The 16166-nt window shown below is 47.4% G+C and overlaps 1 protein-coding gene across 1 annotated transcript in view; it reads right to left on the bottom strand.

The window, feature by feature from the left end:
- SH3PXD2B (SH3 and PX domains 2B) overlaps positions 1-16166 on the bottom strand; it is a 66207-nt gene that overhangs the window by 38716 nt on the left and 11325 nt on the right. Inside the window, 1 exon segment of the mRNA XM_030459243.1 lies at positions 14595-14675. Coding sequence (XP_030315103.1) covers positions 14595-14675 — 81 coding nt within the window.

Genomic DNA, 16166 nt, shown 5'->3' with positions numbered 1-16166 from the left:
ATAGAAAGGATGGTTGTTCATGCCACTGAACAGCAAGGTACCCCAACATAGGTGGGATGGAATACACAGGTGAGGAGAGCAAACTCTTCCACTCTCTGACAACACCAGGAGCCGAGGTCAGAGCCAGGCCATGAGCTGTAATCACAGGCATGAAGCAAGGGAAATTCTCCCTTCTCTTATCAACAGCATTTGCTTTGGCTCAGTGATGGAGCCACATTCCTCTTTCTTGGTCTAGGGTAGAGCTTATCTACCCCATTCCTCCACCAGGCACATCTGTTATCCAGGGCAGAGCAGTCAGCTTTTGACACCATTCAAAGGGGAAAAAGGAAAAGGAAAAAGAAAAAAAGAGTTCAACAAAAGGCTTCAGAATATGGCCAAGTGTGTGGCAGGAGAACCACAGGAGACTCCTTGTGAGAGCAGCAGCCTCCCCCCTGAGAGAAGGCAGCAGCTTCCTACAGGGGAATGATGCATATGAGCCAAGCCTGCTCTCATCCTACACTCCCAAATTCCCTGTCAGCCCTGTCCCTCATGAGGGGGAATGCTGCAGGCAGCCACACACACACACAGGGTGCCCCACTGTCCCTGTGGTGGCCAGCTCCAGACAAGGTTCTTCTAACACACTGCTTCCCCTGACCTCCATGCACTGGGCAGGGCATCAGTCAGGTCCCTCTTACAGAGTCTTCCTCCAAATTTGATGCCCTGAGGGTCAGCATCCCACCGAGATCCAAATGCAATTGGAAAGAGGAACAGGTCCAGCAGCCACCTGCCACCACGACAGCACCCTGGGCCCATGGACACATGAGAAGGGACATGGCCATGCACTGAGAAACACTTTGCAAATGTGCTCCTGCAGATCAAAGCATCCTCATACCCCAGAGCCAGCACACTGGGGAAACATCTGTCAAGCAGATAGCCCAAGAAATAGAAAGATGTCTGGGAGAGCCTCACGGGCTACTTATGTTTAGTTTCTGTGATCCTACAAGAGGCACCTTCCCTGCATCCAAGCAGACTGTTTGTGAGTAATCCTGGTGAAAACACAACAGAAGATAGAAGGATCAACATGGAGTAACCTCATATCCCAAGTGCGGAGATACAGAATGCAGGAGGCCAGGCCTGAGGGAGGATTTGTTTAATGGCCAGGGTCAGTTGGCTGTTCAAAAGCAGTAAAGGGAGCTGAAGAGCAGCACTATTGACCAGTTTCTTAATTACCACAGTTCCACCCCAGTCCCTGCTTTTCTACTGCAAGGAATGAGTTCAAGGGCATTTCTCATTTATAAGGCAGAAGCAATCCTGACCTCATCACTAGGAAATGGCATCACAGAGGATGGATTGTGAAAACCTGATGGAAAACTTTAAGCATTGCTCAACAACAGACAAAAACTAATTAACTGAGGTCAGAGAAAAAAAAAGGCTACACAAATTGGCAGCAGCTGCCACTGCAGGAGAAATTTCCTGAGAAATCATAGGAAGCATTAGACAGAGGGAGGCATCAGTGCCTGGGAATAACTCACTGGCATGGAGGAGGCAGCAGGAGCAGGGCAGGACACATCCCTCCAGCCCCCAGAAGCCCTGAGACTGAGCCACCACCAGGGCTGTGCTTGCCCATAAACCACAAACTGGGGAAGCCAGCAGGATCTGCCAGAATGTGGGGGCTTGGAGGATGTGCCAGCTTTAGGTTCACAGGTTTGGTCTTCCAAAAGGCAACAGGGCAAAAAGGTTCCACTGCTCAGGATGGGAGGTACTTCCAGCAGAAACCTCAGCCACACTCATCTCCAGTTTAAACAATCAAGACCAGAACCAGCACTGCACAGTCCTGGGGCTGCCAAGATTCCCAGCAAAGGAGATACTCAGCCCCAAGTGTAACCTCTAAAAGCCTGTGTTAACCTTGGTGTAAGGAGCATCCCATTTCATCATCCTGCCTTGAAACATAGAGACCCAGAAATCACAAAAAATTATCATGTTTGTTTATCAGTGATGAGAGGATGGGAGTTTCTAGTCACCAGTATCATCATCAGAACCAACACCATGGGCTAATTGCAGCAGATGGACAAGAGCCATGGAAGAAGAAACATCCCTGTCTCCAGATACATCTCTCTCTGGTCAAGCCAGGCCCTAGACCTGCAGAGATTTCAGTGGCTGTTCTGTGCTCATCTACAAAGCATATTTCCAAGAGCATTAAAAAAAAAAGTTCATTCAGAGTCTATGGTTTCAAAAGCAACCAGTAGCTCCAGGTGTCCACTCTGAGACACCCAGAAAGAAACCAGAGGGCAGACAAAGCTGCACATTCCCCAGACCAGCTCTTGTAAAGCTGGGTGAGACACAACAGGATGGTGGGATCCCAGCAGCATCACCCATTTTTGGATTGCCCAAACAGCTCCATTAAAGCATTGACTTCTTTCTCTCCTTCTGTAAGCCTGTCAAGATCATAACTTAGAGACAAAGGAGAGAGTTTAGTGCTTAAAAAAACCTAAAATGTGTAGATGAGCACCAAGCAATCTCCATTACCACAGCATCCTCACGGAGATGCTGATCCTTCTGTTTGCTTCTTGGATGACTAAAATATATCAGGATTTAGGTTTCATTCATTGGTGCTGAATCCTGGAAGTCATCATTCTCTTATACAGTGCTTTACTCATCCATTTTCCACTTAATTTCTGGTAATTGCAGGCTCTAGATGGCATTAAGACAGACAGGCAGGTCCCAGGCTGCACAGATGAGCACTCAACCCAAGCACCAGGAGCAGAGCATTAATACCACCAAACAACCCATACAGCATCCATAATTCACCAGAATAGGTCAGATGGAGGAAATTACTCTTGCTGGTGGACATCCTTGGGAACAGAGCAGCAATACCCAGGGGTGATGATGGTCTGTGTTGCTTCCTCTTCCCCATTGCATCCATGAGAATGTCACAGCCAGGGCTGTGTCACACCAGGAAATACCCCTGGAAGGAGCAGGAAGAGGGAAGAATTGTGCCACATGCCCCAGTGTGGGGTGAAAGATGACAGAACTGCCACCCCAGCCATTGCTGGAGCTGTCACAGCAGCAGCAGCCTCAGGAAAGGCTGCAAAGATGTTCATGTGCACCCACATCCTCCTCTCTAGCACCCCAAGGAAGGTCTGCTCAGAGGATGGAGAAGGCATGAGAATGAGTTTCTGTTGGGGAAATGGAAACAATGGTGGAGAAATACCAACACATTTGCCCTATTTCATGAGTTGAACAGCTGAGGAGCACCAAGGGAGCAGACTGTGCTCACTCCAACCAGACCCAGCTTCACATCCAATATGATGCTTCACACCCAGAGGCAACCTTCAGCTCAGCATTTCAGGGATGGGTCACAGAGACTCCACAAACATTTGCCACCCCATTCTGAGTAGCACACTTGAGAAAACCCAGGAATCACTTGTCCCTAGCTTCTTCTCCAAATAGCTCATGTTTTGATTTCTCTTTGACCCCTCCCTTCCCCAAAAACCTTCCCCACTCCAGATGAGGAGAAGCAGACTGGTGTACATTCATGCCCTGAAATAAATGCAAAGGTTTAAGTCTCTAGCAGGCCCAGAAATGATGGGACAAAAGAGAAGGCATTTGAGTTGCAGGCAGTGCTGCAAAAGCTGCAGTCCTTCCACCTGGGAGAGCACTGCTGGCCAGAAACATCAGCCTCATGATCCTCCTCTTCCATCAGGCTTCTTGCTGTCCATTTTCCCTGCTGTTCCCTCACTGTCCTGGTTTGGGCCAGTGTTAAACCGTGACACTCACCAAACCTCATCTGCTGAATGAGTGCTGTCAGCCACCATGGGGAGGTTTTTGTCTCCACAAAGGGACAGCTTCATTCTTCATGGGTTCATGGTGGTGTCCAGCAAGAACAGCTCCATGGCAGCCAGTGCAACTACACAGGTGGAAAAAAAAGATACTGCAAACCCTCCAAAACCAGGGTCTCCACAGCAAACTCAGGAGTCCTTAGCATGCCCATGCTCCTTTCCAGCCTCTCCCACCTGGACAAGAAAATCCTCTGTCTAGAAGAGACATGAGCTGAGAACCCTGGAGCCCCAGGCAGACAGCCCCACGGACAGCATGAATCAGCCCATCTCCTGTGGGAAGCCACCAGTGTCCCCATTCCACCTCCATCTGCACCAGATATGCCTCTCTCATGGAGCACACTGTCCTTGCATTCCTCCTTTAAAGAAAGGGTGGGAACAACCAATGCCAAGTTCAGTGGTGCCCAAAATCTCAGGCTGGGCAGAAAGCCTCTGCAGCCAGTGAAAAAACCCACAGCCACTGCAGGGAAGCACTGCTGAGCTCAGAGTCCCTGCCAGAGGGCTGGAGCTGGCCAAGAAATTCCACTGACTGCAAAACCAGAGCTGCCATCCACGGTGTCTGCTGCAGGACACAGCATCCTGGCTTATGAAGGGTGTGTGAGTGGTGGGGATGGGCCATGGGGTGCTTCTAGGGCTGTGGGAAGCAAGATGCAATGAAAATCCATGGGGAATGCTATCCTGACCTGGGATAGTCACCATTTACCAGAGCCTGGAGGCAGCAAACACTGAGGCACCTCAGAGGAGCCCCAGCAGCAGACAAAGAGCAGCAACTCTGCTGCATTTAAACATAAGAATGCAGAACAACCCCTAAGAAGTATGATCTTTGACAGCCCCTAATCTTAGAGCTCTTTTCGAAGTGAGTCACACCACAGAGATAGCAAGAGAGAAAACCTGAAAAGCCTCTGGTCAAAAACCACCTCGGTTTTGGGGTTTGAAGCGGGCACCTGTTGGCAGGTGGAAAGCAATCATCCCCCAAACAGAAACCACAGAGCTCACTGGGAACTTGACAATGGGATCCTTTTATTTCCTAAAGGTGGTGGGAGGGGAGGGAGGGGGAGAGGAAACTGGAAAATGCTGATCTGCTAAGAAGAAAGATCAGCAGATAAGGATTCGTTTCAGTTTATGTTTCAATTTGAATGATAAAAACCAACCGCTGAAACTAAAAGGATTTTTTTAATGTTTTCAGTGATTCATCACAGGGAAAGCTTCTTTAAAAAAACAAATAGTGAAAAACCAAGAGAACATTTTACAAATACTGAACTGAGTGTTTCAATTTTAGCAAAGGAAGAAACTTTCTTCCCAACTTAGAATGAAGAAAGCTCAAAATTTTGAAGAGCTGCACAGCCTTCCAGCTGGCTGGGCACTCTGCACAGGTTAACACAAAGCCTTCTTCAGTGGCCATTTCATCGCCCATGTTCAGCATGTATGCCCACAGTTAAAAAATATGGGATTGTAACTTTCTGTTTACCAAGACTGGGTGAAAACTCTAGGATTTTGGGTCCCTACTGGGGATGCTGGTAATTTCCACAGCCCAGTGCACCCCAGGGCAGGAAAGGGGCAATGCCTGCTGTCAGCAGCAGGTCTACAAGCAGGAATTCTGACAGGGAGGAAGATCCTCAACTTAGTTTTCTAAAAAACATTTCTTCCATTTTTCAGCAATATTTTTTCCTTAAAAAAAAAAAAATCTCAAAAAAAACCCCAAAATGGCAGCTGCACTCTGCAAGGCTGAGCACCTCAATCCTCCCCCACTGATGGTGTTGGGACAGTTGTGGGGTGACTGGGGCAAGGTGTCCACCTACCTGAGAGGGAAATTGAACAATTTAACTGAACCTACTGAACTTTGAGCTGCAGCACAAGACAGGGAGAGGTCTCCTCTCCACCCCAATCTCCATTCCTGTCCTTCCTGGAACCATTCTGCAATGTGGGCTGGTTTGCTGCCAGGTTGGGAATAGGGAATCAGGCCCAGAGGAGTCCCAGATCAGAAATATCAGACCATGGCTCATGGTAAATAATCAGCAAGACAAGTTTGCAGAGGAAAAAAGGAGCTCAAGGAATTCTCCACGAGTTAAGAGAAAATCTACTGCCTTGGTGAAATTGATATGGTATCAGCACTGAAAAATTAAGGCTATTTCATACCGAAACCCTAAATATTCCATGAAAGGGGGTATTAAAACAATAAACCCAATGACCTAAATGACACCTCCCAAACCTAATCTCCAAGCTCTAATTACCACACTGCCAGGTAAAGACAGTAAACATCATTTGTAATTCACTGTTCAGTAAATCAGCCTTGGTCCAACTGCTTCAAGATCTGGTGCCATTAAGGCAGAAAGGCTCAGGGAGGTGGAATTAAGCCAGAGAAGACACTGTCTATCCTCATGCTGGCAGATCTCAAGGCAGACAGCTTTTTACATAGATTATTGCTCACACTGCAATCCTAGATAACACCAGAATATAGCAGTTACCATAAAACAGGGTGCAGAGCAGCATCCCACAGCCTGGGGATGTTTGGGAACCAGGAGACAAGGAGAAGGGAACCACAGTAACACCAGCAGCAGTGGAGAAGCAAAGCCTCAGCCACTGGCAGGAAACCCACAGAGCCACCATGGCACCTCAGAGGGGACAGGCAGCTGCCAAAGCCCTACAGCATCCACCCACTGGCACCATGTCATGTTTTCCCCTTTCCATTTTCTGGTTAATGTGGTCCCCCTCCCCGCTGCTGGCTGGCTGGAAGGTCTGAATCACAGAGGAAGGGCAGATCCTGCACACCCATCCTCCTCTGCTCAAGAGGTCTCCCCTGGTCCAGGCTAGAGAGCAGCCTCACTGCAGCTAGCATAGACCTGACCTTGCCTCCTGTAGGATGCTTACCACATACCTAGGAAAAGTCTGTGCTGAATCCCAGGGAACAGAATGAGGGGCCAGACGAGCACATAGGAGAAGGGAGAAAAGGCATGCAAGGAAAATTAAAAGAAAGGAGCATCAGGCTGAGAAGGGAGAGTAGGAGGTTAAATTGTTCACTTGTCCCCAGGCCCACTGGAAGCCCAGGGAGATCATTGCAGAGGTTCACACCTTGCTTTGCAAAAGGCCTCCAAGGCTGGAAGTCATCCCTCACTGAAAGGGCTTTCAGCAGGCAGTGGGAGCAGTGATTTACAGCACTGGGGTAGATCTGAGACAGCCTGATGTAATCAAGTGAAAGGCACAGAAAAGAAGTGAGAAATTAAGACTGCAGAAAAACAACATCCCTTCAGCTTTATCTGCAAGGTCAGAACAAGCACGAACTACCACCTCTGTCCCTCCCAGCACTTACTTCCTTCACCCATTCACCATAAAACTGCCCAGATGTTTCCATTTCTTAGCTGTCTATGACATGTGTGGCCTGCTATGGGCCATACTATACCATACAGATTTAACAATATAAATGGGTCCTGGCCACTTTACTAAAAAATTCAGAACTCTGAGATGCAGAACTTGTTGGCACTGATTTACTGTCCTCAGCTTCTCCCCAGACAGTATCAGTCAGCTTCAAACTCGTTGCAGACCCAGGGCTGCTGTGACACAACATAAATTGCAGGTCTTCCCACCAGAAAAATGAGCTGTATTTCATTGATTAAGAGCACTGCAGAGAGGCTGGGGCTCATGTCAGCCCAGACCCACACAAAGTTCACCCACAGCCCCCCTCAGCCACAACCAGCTCCATCCATGGTGCCCTGGGCACCTCCGAGGGATTGAGCCCTGGGCAGGAGGGGTTGCCAGGGAGTCCCTGCCTTCCTGGGGATCCTGATCATTCCTACCAGGAATGAGGCAGCTGAATTTCCAAGGATTTTTCAGTAAGTATCTGGGGAGTGGGAGGGCATTAGCTCACCCCTGAGCCAGGGAGAGGGGTGTAACCCCTCATCTCATGTTACAGGACAACTTCTAAACACCACATACCAAAAGCCTCGCTGAAGAGAACCACACCAAACTGTCAGCAAGGAAACTTCATACCTGAGAAGTCAAAAATGTTTAAACCACCCCATTTCTCTGTTTCCCCCCTCCACAGGTTCTGCTAAGCGCAGGTTCCCCTCCAGACTGCATCCACAAGGATGTGCTTTGCATGGGATGTAACTCCTCCAGGGTTGGGAGGCAAAGGCTATGAACACCATCCCCCTCCTTCCTCTGGCTTCTCTGCCAGGTTTCCAGACAGGAGGAGACTTGGGGATGTGCCAACATGGATGAACAAATGGAGCATGGGCTCAGGAGCTGGGGCCACTTTCACCATGGGGCCACCACGGCAGCATCAGGGGATGAGCCTAGGAACAAGAAGGGACCATCTGATGCAGCAGGTGTGGATAAGAGCCAGGGACCCTAAGGGCTCACAGCAAACCAACAAGAAGCAAATTGCACCAGAGGAAAGAGGGAGGACTGTGGAAACTGGTGAGGGAACATTCACAGCCAGTGGAGCTGCAGGCTTGGAGCAAAGGGAAAGGGAAATGGTGCCCATCAGCTTCCAACAAACCAAAAGTCAAGCACTGTCATGAGCATCTGCTCAAAAAAAGGATTAAGCTATAAGAATCAAAACCATTTTCCACCACACACACATGTGCTGCCCAGTGTCCCTGCACTTGCCCAAAGTGTATGCTGGCCCTGGGAACTTCCATCCATCCCTGACTCCCGGGAAGGATGAGGCTGCTACAACTTTGAGCAGCTTGAAGCTCTGCTCAGCTGCCAGGCACCAAGTGCAGCAGTGGTCAGGGTGCCAGCTAGAGCCAGTAATAATTCCACTGACCTGCCTTGGCACCAGCACACACAGGAATGGCTCCTGGCTGCCAAATGCAGGGAAACTAAAAATGGGAGACGTTTGGAGAGAGAAAAAATTAAGGAGCCAACTTTTAACTAGGTTGAAGTGCATTGGACTGTACATGTTCTTTGTGGGGAAAGAGAGAGGAGAATGATGAAGATCTTTGATGCACTGCTGGAAAAATACTGGCTGCTTCTTCTACACAGACAAACGTAGTCCTTGTTTAATGGAGAGGGTTTCTTTTGTTTGAGTTAGATTATGGCAATTCACTTCTGTGGTTCTGCATAACTGCACTTAAGCTCATGGCTCTCAGTACAGTCTGGTTCAGAGGAGCAAATAGTCACCAGTATTTTTGAAGCAGGAACCCCACCATAGGAAGCTGTGAATTTATTTATATTTTTTGTCCTTGGTCAGGCAAGGGTCTGTCTTGCATGATCCAGCTGTCTCAGTGCAAGATCCTAGTGATTTATTTTTGTGGCAGGGTGAAACCACGAGGTACATTGCACACGCAGCTACACAGAATTCTGCTGAACTCCACAAACCCTGGAGAAAAAAGAAATCCCCAAAGTGTTGAAATAAGATCCCTGTTATGAAATAGCTATTGAAAGAGCCCTGTTTACAATCCCTGGACACAAAAAGACATCCATCTCCTGCAGCACAGCTGAGCTGCCTTGGGTTTTTTTTTTCATCAAAGAGGCCGCGAAGATCAAGCATGACCCAGAAGAGAGGTGAAATCCAAGTGGTGCCTCAGCTTGTTGTTCCCACCTGAAGGAGCCTTGTGCTGTTTGGGACACATTACTTGACATGCCTGCTCCTTGCTTTCCACATCTGGAGGATTAAGATAACATTTACTTCACCTTTGTCAACTCTGCACCCTGCCAGGAGCCCCGCTTAAGGAGCAGAGGAGGAGGAGAAAGAGAAGGAGAGAGGAGAGCAAGCACAGTGCTCACAGCACTGGAAGAAACACACAAGGCTTGTTTTAATTTTTCAAGAGTTCAACTGCCTGATGAGAACAATTCTTCTCTGTGTGCCAGCCAATGCCTTCTGAGCTTATCTTAATGTAGTGTTTTATTTAGAAACAGTCGATATTGACTTTTCTTTTTTTCTTCTGTGTGTCGCTGCATATATGCAACAGGTGAAGAACCCTCTCGAGAAGGACTGTTTTGTCTTCCAGCTGGAGATGACATGCACAGGCCATTGCCTTTTGCCAATTTTCTCATAAAAGTAGGCAACATTTCAACAATTCTTTTTTTTTTTTTTTTTTTTTTTTTTTTGGTGTTACACACAAAGCTGTTGGCCTGAGGGCTGTAGGACTCTCTCCAAGATGACATTGCTCCAGGTAGGTCAAAGCTGAAAGTTTCCAGTTAAGAACCTGGAGGATTTGTTAAACATATGGAAAAACAAGAGGACTGGGAAACACACCCAATGCACATGCAGAAAGGATTGGAGGAGAGAGCTAGGGCTATTTTTAAGGTTGCTTAAAATTCTCAGCTTTTCTGTCTCTGGATCAGGCAGCAACCACACCTACTCCAGTCTGTGTCAACTCTGCATCCCATGGTTCAAAATTAAACCTTTGTGTAGAGGGGAAGCCACGCAGCATCACCCTCTCCTACAACCTACATCTGGGGCAAGACTTCTGAAAGGAAAGACTTCTGAATACAAGCAGTTTCCCTGTCCAGGGAAACTACAGGAGTCTGGTAATAGTGGGAAAGGTGTAAAAGGGTTGGCTTTGGGTGTTTTAGGAGCATGGTGAGACAACAGTGGCTCTTGGTCACATGAAGACTTGAAATAACCAACATCATGGCTGATGAACGCATAATTACAGAGCAGAGAAAAAAATGTTTCGTTTGAGGGTTTCCATAAAGGACATAAAATATAAGCCAGTATCTCTAACCAACAGTGTCACTCCTTACAGTCAATGGCTTCAAGAGGATCTTTCCAAAGTCTTTTTAACCTCCTGAGCAACTCACGTAGGGAGGGAGATGCAGTGGAACCCTGCAGTCACTTCATGGCTCTTCCCCTGATAGAAGGGCTGGAAGCATCTCTCAGGCATGTGAGACCCAGACCCTCTTTCTCAGTCCACCAGAGACAGCTACTGACATATCTTATTACCAGCTTCCGTGCCAGCTGACATTTCCAGAGTACCCACCAGCCCCAATTAGTCTCCAAAATACAACTGGCATCTTTGCAAGCATCAATCATATTGCCTTTATTTCTTAGGAACAGCATCCATCTGCTCCCAATAGCTCACATCTGGCACACTGAGTGTTACAAAAGAGCCCCAATTTTATTTGAAGGAAATTATTTCTCCAGCCAAAAGATCTATGCAGAACTGAATTTAGTATTTGTAGTTACAAATTTACTACAAATCATAGTTACCCTAGGTTTCAAATTTTAGAATTACAATTTCATTTAGGTTTTTTTTTTTAAATCCCTCTAAGGTTGCTCCTATGTAAACTGCCATGTGATGGAAAACATTAATGGAGAAAGCAATAAGGAGAAGTAGTAGGAACCTAAGCACAGAGGATCTACACAGAAAAAATGCCCCTGAGCTCTGCCCAGCTGACAGAGGTTTTTCTTCTGCAATGAGCAGTGTACAGGAGGTGGAGGCATTCTTTGGCTTAAGCATTTCCTTCCCAATTTCACTGCCTGGAGTGGTGAACAAGCCTTTCCCTGATGAGCCCAGAGCAGGACTGTAGACTTCCCAAGGAATGAGGGCCACCACCATTTGCTCAAAACATTGGACTGGGACCAGGAGGAAGCAGCTGCTGGGACATGGGAGCTGAATTGCAGAACAAGGTTTGGTCACCAGCCCCTAGAGAGCTGACAAGCTGCTGTGTGACAGCAGATGGCCCATGGGGTGGACAACAGAATGAAAAAAGAGGCAAACAGGCTGAAAGAGGAAGTCTTGCCACCCTTGGAAGAAAAAAGCAGGGTGGTGCTTGGAAAGGCTGCCATAGCAATGAGCTGTAAACTAGGATTTTTACAGAAAATGTCCAGCCTTGGGTATCAAAGATAGAGGGAAGAGGTCTGGAAGTTCACAGTATTCAGACAAAACCTGGAAAGCTCACAGTTGATAAAACAGTCTGTGATATTCCTGTGAGCAGAAAGGGAGCCCTTGACATGACCCACTGCAGCAGAGGAACACAGCTGGGCTGACATCTCTGCATCCAGAGGCAGAGACCAGCACTGGGCAAACTCCAGGCTTCACTCCAGTTTCAGCTGAGCTGAAAGTTTCGTGTTTTCAGCATCATTCCTGCCTGGCTGGGGAGGACACTTTGCCCTCTGGTTGCAGTGGGAGGAGATCAGCCAGCAAGGCTGTCAGTAGTAAGTGTATGTGTTTTACTTGGCCCCACTCCTAAAATAATTGTTTGGCCACAATGGAAGGTGACAAGTGATTCAACTGTGGCCCCACGGGGAATATCAGGAGAAAATCCCCAGCCACTCACACGCCTGTGCCTGGGCTACACTGAACTGCATCATCACACCAGCCCAGAGGGGATCCTCCACCAGCCCTCACTTCTGCCCCCAAAAGTTCTTCTCCTCTCTTCTATTTGCATCAAATGGCTTCTTTGCCCTCCTGCCTAGGCTTAGCAGGAAGGTCACAAACCTTCACCCAAATGTGGCCAGAACTGCTATTGAAAAAACAAAAAATTCTGCTCAGCTTCCAGCAGGAGAATGGAAGTGTAGCCAGAATCACTGGGAACACCGATATTAAATTAACAAATAACTCTACCCAAACATGAATGTACTATGATTGCTCAAGGCTGTAAGTATAAATAAATTTGGATGCATTTTCACTGGGTAACATAAAAAGTAGATTCTTGACACAGGGAACACCTGCAACTCAAATTTCCAGTTCTTCCCGTAAAGCATTAAAAAGATCATCAGTAGTGAATGCAGGAAAAATATTTTGCCCTCTTATTATGTTCACAGAAGCAGCTGAACCATTTTAGCCAATCAGTTATCTTGTGAGGGTTTTAAGGGTGCTTTTTTTAATAACCAGAGGCATGAATAATTTTCAGCATGGAAAATTACTGCCTAAAGTTCTAAAATTGGCACAGAATCATCCAACAGTCATATAATAAAGGCCTCCAGCAATGGCAACAGTCAGTGCTACCAAGTCTACCTAGAGCACTTTTTTCCACTGTGCTCAGAGGATGTTTCACTCCTTGCCTTTCAATCCAGATTCCACTGTATTGCACCAAGAGTTTAAAATAAGGGCACCAGGAGGAGTGTGTGATAAGGGGGAAGGAAGGGAAAAACCACAATTTCATTCATTCTTTCTACAGAGCCAAAAAGGAGTGGTTACTTTTTTTTTTTTCTTTTTTTCAGAAAAAGCTGCAGGGAACAGGGAAGGACGGAGATGTTTGCTTTGAATTTTTATATCTGTACCATGATATATAAGTACTTCTGCCTCTAAAGCTGTTCTAGGGTGTTCTGCCAAGCTGGGTTGAGTGTCTGGCTCCAGACAGCCTCCACTGACAACACTTTCCACCCAGAAGCGTGCACAGCTCCAGCCAAGATGGAAGGGGGGGAAGGGAGGAAGGATGGCCACTTCTTGCCTACACGTTCTTCCCCAGGAGGAGCAAGGTAGCTCCAGGAAAACAGCACAGCTGGAGGCATCAGTTTATCACCTATAAACTCCAAAAGACTGCCCTCTTTGCAGCAAACAATAGCATGAGACTGGCCACCACCTTGGAGCACCAGCGAAGACAAGATGCTGAGAAGGAAGCACTGAGCTCCATTTCCTTCCAGCCCTGGCTGCTGCCCAACAGCTGTTCCCTGTTTATTTACTTTAATATTTCCTTGGTTACACAAGCAGCTGCACACAGCTTAACCCCTGCCTGCACCAGCAGCTGCCTGTGCCACCCTACCTTACCTTGCCTGGCATGATGCTGTGGGACAGCAGCACTGGACAGGGTAAGGACATCCAGGGTTTTGCCAATGCAAGGCTCCCAGGGGCTGGCCAGGGCTTCCTTAAAGTGGTCACCTTCAAGGCCACATTCACAGCTCTGAAGAAGATGCCTTGCTGGGCAGGGCACAAGGTACCATCAACGTGGGCAGCTGTCTCACACAATCCCAGGCTTTGCAGCCTGACCTGAAGCCAGCTGAACCTGGGAAAGTCATCTGGATTCCCAGAGGTTTACTTTGCTGGGCAGGTCCAAAAGCACTGTAATTTTAGTAGTGTATTTGTGTCTGGATGGTGGAATTTCAGGAAAGGCATCCTCATTCCTGGGCAAGCACAGCACCCTTTCAAACTAAGGAGAGATGCTCAGCTTCACAGGAGGGGGTGGCTGGAGGCAGAGGGTGCCCAGCTCCTCTCCCAGACATGCCAGGGACAATTCTGGCAGCTGCTGCCCATCCATAGATCACTTCATGCATTTTCCTTTCTCATCTGCACAGAGCCTGTTCCAGCAGCTCAGTTTGTGTTTTGGCTCATAAAGCTCAGCCAGACCCCTTGGCTTATCTCCACCAAGGACGGGGTGGAAAACACCCTTTCCTTACTCACCAAGAACACCAGCTATGGTTTTCTACTTCCCAGCCTGTCCCATTTGCCTTTCCACCATTCTCCCTCCCTCCCAGCTCCATTTTCTTGCTGGCTCCCCCCTGTACCCAGAGGTAATTACTAAAGCTCTCAGTTGCACTCTGGGCACTGCACCAGGCATTTCCCCAGCGTCTGCTCCCCAATACACCAGCCGGACACAGGGACACAGCCCCAAGGAATCTGGGTCTTTTGGCTGTGATAGCAGCAGGTCGAGGTATGGTGTTTCATCTGCAGGAATGGAATTTGAACCCGACTTTAACAAAATCCCTCCTAAAGCAAACAAACAAAAAAAACCAACAAAACCCCCACTGCTTGCATAGATTTGTTGCAGGAATTCACACTCATGCAGACAGCAGAACTTTAACACTGGGACATGCAGAAGCCAGGAGATCCATGCTTCTCAACTGACCACAGCTTCCAACCCTCTGAAGGCAAAACCAGGCAAGGTGCTTACCTGCAGGTCAAAGAACTTGCTGTACCGTCGGTAGATGACTTCTGTGGACCCATTGGACCAAGTGACTTTGATGATGTACACCTGGAAGGAGCAGAGGAAGAAATCAGGAGTGAGCCAACAACCCACCCCACAACCCAAATGCTGCTAAAGCTGCCAGCACAGCCCCCCCCTGGCTGGGAGTCAGTTGGAGAAGTTACTGGGACCACTTAAAATCATTTCAGCAATACTGGAAAATATGTCAGGTTTAGATTTTTAAGCTCCACTGCTGCAACTTGATTATCTACTAAATACTAATCGATAGTTGTGAACCAGGTCAGGTCCTTATCCCGACATAGGGGCACACATCCAATGTGAAAGGGCTCTTCTCTGTAAAAACACAGTTAAAGTCTCTCCAGACACAGACACATTATGAGTTGATAACTGTGCCTTGGTCACACCATCTAAGTCTGCAGCACCAAATTTAATGTAAAGATCCTGAAACTGCACACAGTGAGCCCACACATCACTGCCAGCCTGGGTGCTGGGATTGGGGCTTGCAAGAACTCTATCCCACAAAGTTTGAAACTCCATCTGTTCTTCCAGAAGCTGCCCTGAAGCTTAAAGCACTTAAAGTTGCTTGGGTGCAAACTACCCTCCTGTTCCTCAAAACACTGCACAACCAATCCCAGGAATTGCAGGTTATTCACAGACTATATGATCAGGCTTCTACTGATGATGAACACAAAAATTAAAACAAAAACAACCTACCCCAGATTTTTATTCTTCTCTGAAACACAACAAGCAAATATCAGAACTGTCCAATTACTTATCTAATGTCCTTGCTCACCGAAACCAAAGATGACCCTTGATAAGATGCCAGCAAAACACTTGGGTGATGTAAATCTCAGCCTCCACTAATTGATAACAGATTGACTGAGCAGAACAAGGGTATGCTCATTTCTAATTCCAACTCTCACATCCTACTTACTTACAGTACAAATTCAAATATCAGTTCAGTGAAGCAAGAACAAAACATTCAGAAGCTCAGGTGAATTAACCTTGTAGAACTCCAGTCTATACAATGAAGTGTGAAGGCTCTTAGGATGCTGTTGTTTTGCTATTTAAAACAGAATCCCTTAAGAGTTTCACAGGGTTTCCCATAGAGACACACATTTTTCCAGATGCTGAAATGTGACCAACATCCCAGCCCAATATCAAAGCTCAAACACCAGGAGACTCAAATGGATAGCCCAATGCTGTATTACTTGAGCTTATCAAACCTATTCAAATGCTGTACTAAACATCTAATAAAAAAAATCCTGCTGCTGCTCAGAGGGCTGACACAGCACAACCTACCCAGTTGAGGAGACTCTTGAGGAACCACAAATTCTTTGCAGCAGAGTAACTTCCAAATTAAAGCGGAAGAAGAGGCAGCAAGATGAAGCAAGTTCTTACTGCTAAAATAAAGATCTTCAGTGTTTTCCACACAGCAGTTCAGTGACCGTTTTCCTTAAACCAGATGGTCAGCCCAAACACAGCTGCAAATGCTTTGCTGACTTGCCATGAGCTGGCTGGGTGTCACAGGCACCACCA

Source organism: Calypte anna, chromosome 13 (genome assembly GCF_003957555.1).
Source record: "Calypte anna isolate BGI_N300 chromosome 13, bCalAnn1_v1.p, whole genome shotgun sequence".
Lineage (NCBI taxonomy): Eukaryota > Metazoa > Chordata > Aves > Apodiformes > Trochilidae > Calypte > Calypte anna.
The sequence above is the reverse complement of the archived record's forward strand: the minus strand, read 5'-3'. Positions and strand labels throughout refer to the sequence as shown.